General features: G+C 39.2%; 1 protein-coding gene across 2 annotated transcripts in view; it reads left to right on the top strand.

The window, feature by feature from the left end:
- PAPSS1 (3'-phosphoadenosine 5'-phosphosulfate synthase 1) overlaps positions 1-5,387 on the top strand; it is a 99,986-nt gene extending 94,599 nt beyond the window's left edge. For both annotated transcript variants that reach the window (XM_028158613.2, XM_054726733.1), the window contains one exon: positions 4,657-5,387. In XM_028158613.2, coding sequence (XP_028014414.1) covers positions 4,657-4,795 — 139 coding nt within the window. In that variant the 3' untranslated portion in view covers positions 4,796-5,387. The remainder of the gene's footprint in view (positions 1-4,656) is intronic.
- Positions 5,388-9,874: the final 4,487 nt, after the last annotated feature.

The raw sequence follows: 9,874 nt of genomic DNA on the forward strand, positions 1-9,874 counted from the left end.
GGAGGAGGAGATAAGGTAGCAACCAGTGGTTTGTAACAATATTGGCATATTTGGGTACCTTATGCTCTCCTTTTTAAAAAATATTTTTATTGATTTCAGAGAGGAAGGGAGAGGGTGAGAGAAATAGAAACATCAATGATGAGAATCATTGATAGGCTGCCTCTTGCATGCCCCCCGCTGGGGATGGAGCCCACAACCTGGGCATGTGCCCTTGACCGGAATTCAAGATGCACTTGAAGAGCGATTACTGTCCCCAGCCCTTGTCCATGTAAATAGCTTGTGCTAGTGGCTCTGATGGCCACATATGTGGACTGAAAGACCGCAGATGGTTGTAAAGATGTAAAATCTCCAACAGTTCTTGTACGTCGGAGTTAGTCAAGATGCTGGCCACATGTGGTTAGTGTGTCCCATGTGGGGAGAAGATGCTGGTCCCACAGGGCCCCACGTAGTCTACTTGATCGTCTGGTTTCCCCCTTCCTGCTGTTTCAATGCACTCCCCCTTTTTTAAGAGCAGGAGTTCTGTCAGCTGTGGATTATAAGAATCTATGACCAAGTGGTTTTGAGAAGAAAAAACCAAAACATACTTGTGTTTCTTTTCTAGGTTCCATGGAAGATTGGTAACTAGTACAATTAGATAGCCTAATTAGAGCTGCTTTGTAGTCAAAGCCTTACGTCTTTTATTCAGTAGCCTTTTCTGCTTCAGCAGATTCCTGATTACTCACAGGTGAAGGTCAGAGCTAATTTTAGATCATTCCTGGAATGCCTCAATTTCTGCTTGATTTAATTATTTCTGTAAAATAATGTTCATTTAAATATATGATTGTAAACACTGTGATTCGATTACAGATAGTGACTCTTGTGTCCAGGCCTTGTGTCGGCCTTCTGATGAGAAACAGAATCCGTATGTGACAGATAGAAGTACAGTTATGAGGCAGAGGAAAATAAATGTGTTTTTTTGTAGCCAGGGTGGAGTGCAACCACCACCATGTGGAAGCAGGAACTCCAGTTCCATGTGATGAAGAAATGCCTGTGGCATGCGGGGCAGATGGAGTGTGAAATAGAGTCAGGAAAAGAGGTACCCAGGGACCTTGGTTTTAAAATGCAATTTCAAAAGGAATGCAAGCAAACTTCTGGATTTTAGACAGCGTGGCATTCTGGGGAAAGAAAAGACTTTAATTGGCCTGGCCTTTCTTCCTTTAATCAAAAAGGCAAGACAGAATCATCCAGCAGCTGCTGCGCTCTTGTATCTTTCTCATTGCCATCAACAACCAAAGATTGCTTCATGCATGTGACAAAATTTTCTTTTTCGAAATCAGAGTTTTAAATTTATCTGGCCAGAAAGCGCTCGGGTCATCATTTTCCTCAATGAAGCTTAGTTAGGGAGCTGGTCAGGGAACCTTCTAAGGAACTGAAACATTCAGTCCGAGATTTTGTCAAATGGTTCTCAGCTGAACTAACCAAGTTTACATCAGGCTGGAGCAAGTATTTTGAGATACAGTTGGGAAGAAATCTGGACCCACCAGCCCCTATTGACTTTGTGCCTAGGCTTGGCTTTGATCCTCTCAGGTGTAACCTGAAGATGAGGTGGAGATCAGTTGACTGAGTTGATGGATTCTATTACCAGTTTATTCCCATACAGCTTCTGGTTACCCTCAGAAGTCAACCTTACGTCTTTGTGGAAACATTAACTGCCTCACCTTCTTCTAACTTCAAATCATCACTATTCTTTTCTTCATTCTCGACCCTCCTCCTTGTCAAAGCTCCTTTCCCTGTGTTCTTTATTTCAGACCTTCTCCATCTTCCTGTTTCCTCCCTCCTGGTTTTCATCCTGCTTCTAAAATTAGCTCTGAGCTTCATTCTTGCCATTTATTTTGTTCTGCCTGTGTACTTACTCTTTTCTTGAAAAAAAAAAAAAATTCGCATCTTTTCTCCTCTGCGTCTCTGCCATTTTACCATTCCATCTGTTTTCTTCATCATCCACTAAAACTCTTACATTAAAGAAAATTTAAATTCTGGTTTGTAAATCCAGTGTTTTGGGTTTTTTTTCCTTCCTTCATGGCCATCTTCCTTAGCCCCTCTGCGGCCTTAAACTTTTAAAATGTCCCTTCTTCCATGACTTTCTTATAATCACCTTGGGTTTCTTCCTATTCCTTTGACAAATACTTTCTCTTTTGCTGAGCTTATGCTTTCTCAAATTCAGTTTTTCATTTCAGTGTTGACAATTTACAAGTTATGTTTCTAACCCCAACCTTTTCTGATTTTTTAAAAAAATCTCTCATAGTATTGCTTCTAGGCCTCGCTCACGTGCAGTAAATTTCTTTTTTCTCACCTTAAGTTGTACTCATTCATGGAAGAGAAAGGTGATCACTCCCTGGATGGTGTGGTTCAGTTGGTTGAGCACTGTCCTGTGCACCAAAGGGTCTTGGGTTCAATTCCAAGCTAGGGCATATACCCAGGTTGCAAGTTTGATCCTGGTCAACGCGGGAGGCAGCCGATTGATATTTCTCTCTTCTATGTTTCTCTCTCTCTCCCTCTCCATTCCGCTCTCTCTAAAAATCAATTAAAAAAAAAAGAGGAAAATGGTTGCTTACTTCATGTTTCAACTGTGGTCACCATTTCATCTGCACGGGCCAGTCTAGTATTATAGCTCTGACTTTTCTGCCTATTGCATAGATGACAGAAGTGGGAGATACCTTCTAGATTTAAACTGAATCCAGCCTGCTTTGAGGCATTCTCCATTACCCTTTCCTTCTCTTCGCCACCTTTGAAAATTTGTATAGACATTTAAAAGGTATTTTACCTGAGAAGGTGAGGGCTGTTGAAATACTGAGTATCTGTGTGTCTTTTTGTTTCTCTGGTAGTGCAGGGAATAGGAAGCGCAGACAGGGCGACTAGAAGATGTCACATGTCTGAATGAAAGAAGTAGTGCCTTCTGCTTGGTAGCAATGCCACTGCGGTGGGACCAGAACAGGGAGCACATGCTACAGCAGCATCCTGCTCACCTGCTCTCATTGGGGTGGCATTCCAAATGATGAAGGTTTCAGCCTAATGAAAGGAATTTAAATTATTACACATCACTTTGGATAGAGATTTTTAAAATAAGCTTTTACTCATAATTGTTTTTGATATTTTATTTGATTTTGATAATTGATACAAATCATTATTGTAGAAAATTGCAGAACACATGTTGAACGAAAGTAAAAGCACTCGTGACACCACTTTGTAGAAATAACCTATTAACGCTTCCATGTATTTCTTTATAGCCTTCCTCCCCCCATCCCTTGTATTTTAACAAAACTACAGTGGTATTATGTATAAAGTTTTCTGTTCTGATTATTTCACATATTAATTACATCATGAACATCTTTCCCCACCCTTAGCTGTACTTTAATAACTACGTAATTCTCCTCAGGGCTATACCATCGTTTATTTAGAACCGTCACCTTTTAGGTTATTTATAATATTTGACTATCATAAAACAACTTTCATAATAGGTATCTTTCTACATAATATTTGTCTGCATCTCTGACTATTTCCTTCATATAGATTCCTGGGAATGTGATGATTAAAACATACCTAGCATACCTCTAGAAGGAAGGGCCACTTGGCAGTTTATGATTTCACGGGATCCTCAGGTTAACTCCAGGGATAATGAAATGGGAGGGAACATAGAGCTTCTAATAGGGAGTAAATGTGGTCTGTGATTTGGTGACTTGAGTGACCCAGAACTCATGCTGGGTCCTGGTCTGTTCTCTAGTTGGTCCCATTGTTCGAGGGAAGAGGATGAAATTACCAGTAGACATATTAATATGTGTAGTAGCTGTAGGTGCCACATGCTTAATGGTGTTAGGGCTTTGGTGCGTTTTGTATGTATGAAGATGAGAAGGGCTGGCACTGCCTTTGTAGTAGCTTATCAATGGAATAATAGCAATTATTGCTACCTACTCTCTGTTGCTGTTATGAAATTCCAGTTTTTTTCTTAATGTTCCAATATGCATTTAGCCTTTCAGATTCAACCTTCCTAAAAGTTTTTAATCTGTGCTAGCTACATTATATTTAATTCTCTTTTTTAAGTTCCTAGTTCTAAACTAGTAGTTGCCACGGGCTGGGGAGCAGAGGGTGAGATGGGTATGGCTATAAAAGGGCAACCTGAGGGATCGTTCTGGTTTTGGAACTGTCCTGGACCTTAACTGTGGTTGCCTAAATGAGCCTGCACATGTGATAACATTGCACAGAACCAGATAAACACCCTGGGAAATGAGCTAAATAACACTAGGGGGATTTGAGGAGGATGGTAGATGGTTTCTGTGCTGATGCCCTGGTTGTGATGTTATGCTGTAGTTTTGTGAGATGTTACCATTGGGGGAAACTGGCTACCTGGGATCTTGCTGTATTAGTTCTTATAATTGCATGTGAATCTACAATGATCTCAGTAAAAATGTCAATTAAAATAGGTTTGCCAATTCTGAAATTGGATGATTTTCAATAATGTGGTATTTTTACTCAGTGATAACTTTGACATCAGCTTGATATTCACAAGTACATGTTATCCATTTTTTTTAAGTAAGTTTGTCTACTGTGAACAGAAGGAACAATTGCTTCTTAATATTTTCCTATAACTTAAGTTTTTTAAGGTGTGACATAATTTTCTTTCAGCCATGAAGACTTTGAATTTATTTCGGGAACACGAATGCGCAAACTTGCTCGAGATGGCCAGAAGCCTCCTGAGGGTTTCATGGCTCCCAAGGCCTGGACTGTGCTGGTGGAATACTACAAATCCCTGGAGAAAGCTTGAGCTGCTAACCAGTCCCTCCACCTTTGACACTTCACTGAGTAACCAGAGGGGACCACATAGTTAGTGTTGGCATTTCTTTGTGGTGGTGTCTGTCTGGACACCCTTCCTAAAAACAGACCATTGTTCTTAACTCGCATCAGTTTTGGTCTGCCTTATGAGCTCTGTTTTGAACTAGTGTAATACAGTGCTGATTTTAATGTATCTTTTCCACTTATTATAGTTAATATTCCTATAATACAATTTTAAAATCTTGTCTTTTTATATTATATTTATGCTTCTGTCTCATGATTTTTTTCAAGCTGTTATACTAATTGTAACCAATAATATACACATTGAATCTCATTTTCATCCCTTGAAAAAGGGAAGAAAATCCACTAAACAATAAACGTGGCTAGACCTCCTTTTGGGAATTTTACAAGACATCTGTAGCGATTAGATTTTTTTCTACATTGAAAATATAAACTGCTTTCTTTATTCCTTCCTTCCAATCAGCTATTGATTTATAATCTGTTATAATCTAAAGTATTCATATGATATGTGTAAGCCCTGAATGAACTTTCTTTATTCAATAAAATTAAACCTTTTGACTTTATTTGTGTGATACTTTTTATTTTTATTTATTTCAGAGAGGAAGACAGAGGGAGGTAGAAGCATCAGTGATGAGAGAGAATCATCAATCGGCTGCCTCTTGTACTCCCTCCACTGGGGATCAAGCCCACAACCTGGGCATGTGCCAGACCAGGAATCGAATTCTGTCACCTCCTGGTTCATAGGTCAATGCTCAACCACTAAGCCACACGGGCTGAACTTGTGTGATACTTTTAGTTTTGTTTACACATATGCTTTCCATTTTGTGAAGTTTCTGATGGAGGAGAGAAGATAAAGGTATCTTTTATTACTGGAATCTAATAATTTCTAACGTATTTCATAGTGAATTTGTAGGTGGGAAAATAATAATGTATTCTTAGCCTTTCCAAAAACTGAACATGTTTCCCCAATATTCTTAAAACACCTCAGAGCGTGGTTCCAGTAGTAGAGAATGATACAAGGAATAGCGGGATGTCAGTTAGTCCCTTTTTTTGGGGGGAGAGGGGAGGCAACACACCAAGTTTGCTTTTGTAAAATATCCTCAAGTTGAATATTTACGTGAAGATGCTTTTTTAGGAGCTGGATATGCACTTTCGGTTAAGATTCCAGCTTTTTTGATTTGCAGTCATGCTTTGTATTGTGAAAGAATCTTGCATGGTTTGGCCTTAAAAATTCAGCATTTTAAAGAGATGGAGATTATACATGGATATAGTGTATTGTCATTAAGGTGGAAGGGTATAAGATATTATTCAGAAAAGAAATAGAAGGAAAAGTATTTTTTAAAAAAGGTAAAAATGATTGGATGATGGAACCAATTAGTGAGAAAGCTGATAAATAGAAAAGAAGTAGAAATTATGAGTAGATATTTTCTAGTGGAGAGATATATTCACTGTGGAAAGTATTAGCAGGTGATTTAGAGGATACATGGATGGATATTTGATGGGGAGAATTAGACATGATCGTTTATTACTTTCTTGGCACCACACTATCTAGATGTCTTTATTTAGGGATAACTCCTTTATGTAAGTCTACAAAGGTTGAAGGGCACCATAGACTCCCCCTTGGCAGCCATAGACAGCTAAGGTGTGACAGCACCTTGACTCAGCTAATTTCAGAAACGCCCACCTGACATGTTGAACATATAGGAAGTGATGCAGAGATGTAGAGACAGAACAAATCATGGTTTCATGGTGGCAGTGGTCGAATCAAGATCCTGGGGGCAGTGAGTGTCCAGTGGAGGTGGCACCCATGGCAATTGGGTCTCCTATGCAGAAGTAGTATCCTATCTAGAATATTCCAGTGTCAAGATCTTGGCTGATTCCTTTGCCATCAACCTCCTTTCATTCCTGAGTATTTTCTAAGCCTCATTCTATTGCATTTTCCATCAGATCTGTAAGGTACCCACCAACCTTCCCATTAATTCCTTTGCAATCTAAATTATCTGGAGTTTCTATTGTTTGCTATCAAGTACCCTGATCCTAACAGGTGGGATGTGAGAAAAAAAATATGTATTTCACAAAAATATCATGCCTCTGCTAAATTTCAAGTTGATTTTTCCAGTCAGCAGCATTAAATGTTTAAGATGTAGAAAATAAACATTTTTTAAAAGCCTGGCACTCAGAAAATTTAGTATCCTTTCAAAACTATAAAAATGTACTCATGATATCAAGATTAACAGCATTCGGGTGGTGAGATGCGGTCTAAAAAGTAACTCTGTGTTCCATTGTGTAATTTTCCTTCTTGAGTCTGGTGCCCCCTGTGTCCCCTGGCCTCCAACCTACCAGAGAGAGATGTGATGGAAACATGACTTCAGGCCCCTGTGCCCTTGGGGTTGGCCACCCACTTGTGTGTTCCAGAGAGATGGGGAAGCAAATGCAAGCGCCAGTGACTTCCACCAGCCCACAGGTCAGCGTGCGTGTCTTTAATCTGCAAATCTGACATGCAGAAATAGTTTTTCCTTTTCCCAGTTCATAAAAATGAGCCCAAGCTAATCTTTAAAACGTTCAACCCTTACACCAACCCTGCCAAGTGGGGTTGGAAATCTCAGTGCCATTGTAATCTATCCATCAGCTGGAAAAGTGGATGGAAAATAATAATATTGTTTTTGAAGGAAGGAAGAAAAGAAAGTGTAATCATCTTGGCAGAAATATAATGTTTTAAATCTGTCAAATCTCTATTCCACTATGATAATCAAGACCACATATTTGCATTTCATTTGCCATCCAAGAGGGGAACAGTTGGGTCTATGTCTTGGAAGTCAGCATTCAATTACTTTATCAAGAAAAATTCGGAAGTCATGCTTCTTACATATGGTATATTTTTATTAGCACGTATGTATCCATGGGTGGGTTGGCTTACAAAATAAAGTATTTGCCCACTGGGACTCTTACATGTGGGGTATATTTCTTTGAGGGCCTACAATCCTCTTTGGTTATATTCCTGCTGGATTCCATTCCCTACTCCACACAGTCTTGTCCTGAATGTAATTATATATAAGTTGTGCCAAAAAACATCCTGCCCACCTAAGTCCCGGTCTTTTCTGGACCGAGATAAAAGCTGGCCTCACTTGACTATAATTGAGCAGGGTGTGTGAAGATTGAAGCCTCCTTTTCCTGAAGCTTCCCCAGATTCCCAAGGTAAATGGCACCAGAATTTAGGGCCTCGATTTGAGGAACTGAAATAGGAAACATGGACAGTTTTGTCATGGATCTCTGGACCTGTGCCAGCACTGAGCATCCCTAACGATCTACCTTTGTTAAGAAAAGGAAAAAACCTCCACTGAAATGAACTAGAAGGCTGACCCCTCTCAGCTTTCCCCCAATAGCCCTGGCTTAACCTCCCTGAGAAGTGTTTGTACTCTCCTACAGCTTGATGACTCCTATTTCCCAAGAACGCTTAGGCGTCTGTTAAAAGCAAACATACAGAGACATGGAAGCATGGAACAGACTGGGGGTGGGTGGGTATGCAGGGAGAGATTAACGGGGGAATTTATATGGACATATGCACAGCCCATGGGCATAGACAATAGTGCGGTGAAGGCCTGGAAGGGGCAGGTGCATTGTATTAACCATTTTTCTTTGTATTTACTTTTCTTTTAAAGAATGAGAACAAAAGGAAAATTTTAATCCCCCAATCTCTCAGAGCAATCACCATATACCACATAATAAGTACATTGGGGGCCTTAAGTTTTTTATGATTTTTAATCTTTGGAATAATAGGGAAGGGATTTGATTCCTTTTATTCATATCTCTAATGGATTGAAAGTATTATGCCCCAAGTTTGCATGAAAATTTTTCTCTTACTGCCAGAAATAAACAAAAGAAACAAAGAACCTCAATAAAGAAAATAAAATATAGTGTAGCTAAGAGACAAACTTGCAAACTCCGTTTTGAGTGATTAAAATTATGCTGAAGGGAAACTTTAAAAGGCAATCTTTTTAGGAAAGGATCTGGAGTGATGACTTCTACTGCAATAACTCTGAAAGAGATCATAGGTCATGTGCTAAAAGCAAAGAGCTCTATTTACTTGGTAGTGGAGGGTATTACGTTAAATGGGAATTTTAAAAAATGTGAAAGCATCTGTTTCAGAACTTTCCATATAGTAGATATTCAGCATATATTCGCTTCCTTCCCTTTCAAAGTAGCACTGTGTTGTCTAGTCTCCATTCCACCTTTATGGACAGGATCCTCACTGCATCAGTGTGCCAACCTTTAGGGGCTGGGCCCTGAAGCTCTTAGACTGATCATGACAGTCTGTTCCCAGCTTTCCCAGCCTCCCTTGTAGCTATCACTGGCCATTGGACCAATTTGGGCCAAGAGGGAGGTTTTGCTTTCCTCCTAATAGAGAAGGGACACAGCTAGCCACATGATAGTTCCTTTTGGCTTTTGACTGGTAGGCAAAAGAATGCTTCCTTGGTAAGCTCTGTAACAAGATATAATGAATGGTATTCAGAAATCTTTTTTTGTTTGTTTTTTAAAAGTCTAAAGAAATGGTTTTCAAATTGTGGTCTTGACCTGTCTATTAAAGACACCTGGTTGCTATCTCTGGGTTGAAGACAGGAATATGCATTTTAAATATGTGCTTCATGCCATTCTTATGCACCTTAAAGTTTGATATCTGGTGGCAAAAAAAGCTTATGGATAGTTATTTTGAATAGGTTTGTTTAAAAAGTTATAATATGTTTTGATTTGGCTATGCATTCCAATTAAAGACTTTAATAAACTTTGACCTGACTATCTGCTCCTTTGGACATTTTGAGACATATTTTAGTTGGGAGTAACTGCCATATTTTCAGCTAACTCCAAAGGAGAAACACAGATGCTCCTCCTCTCCTGAACTGGCTTTTATAAGACTTTGCTCCTTTGCTAAAATGTTAAAACATATTTTCTTTCCCATAAATAATTCTCAGAGATTCCTGAAATACTGAGGGCCCATATAATCATTTTAAGGAACAAAACAAGACCACCACTAATAATAATAGTAGAATATTTA

Source organism: Eptesicus fuscus, chromosome 2 (assembly GCF_027574615.1).
Source record: "Eptesicus fuscus isolate TK198812 chromosome 2, DD_ASM_mEF_20220401, whole genome shotgun sequence".
Classification (NCBI taxonomy): domain Eukaryota; kingdom Metazoa; phylum Chordata; class Mammalia; order Chiroptera; family Vespertilionidae; genus Eptesicus; species Eptesicus fuscus.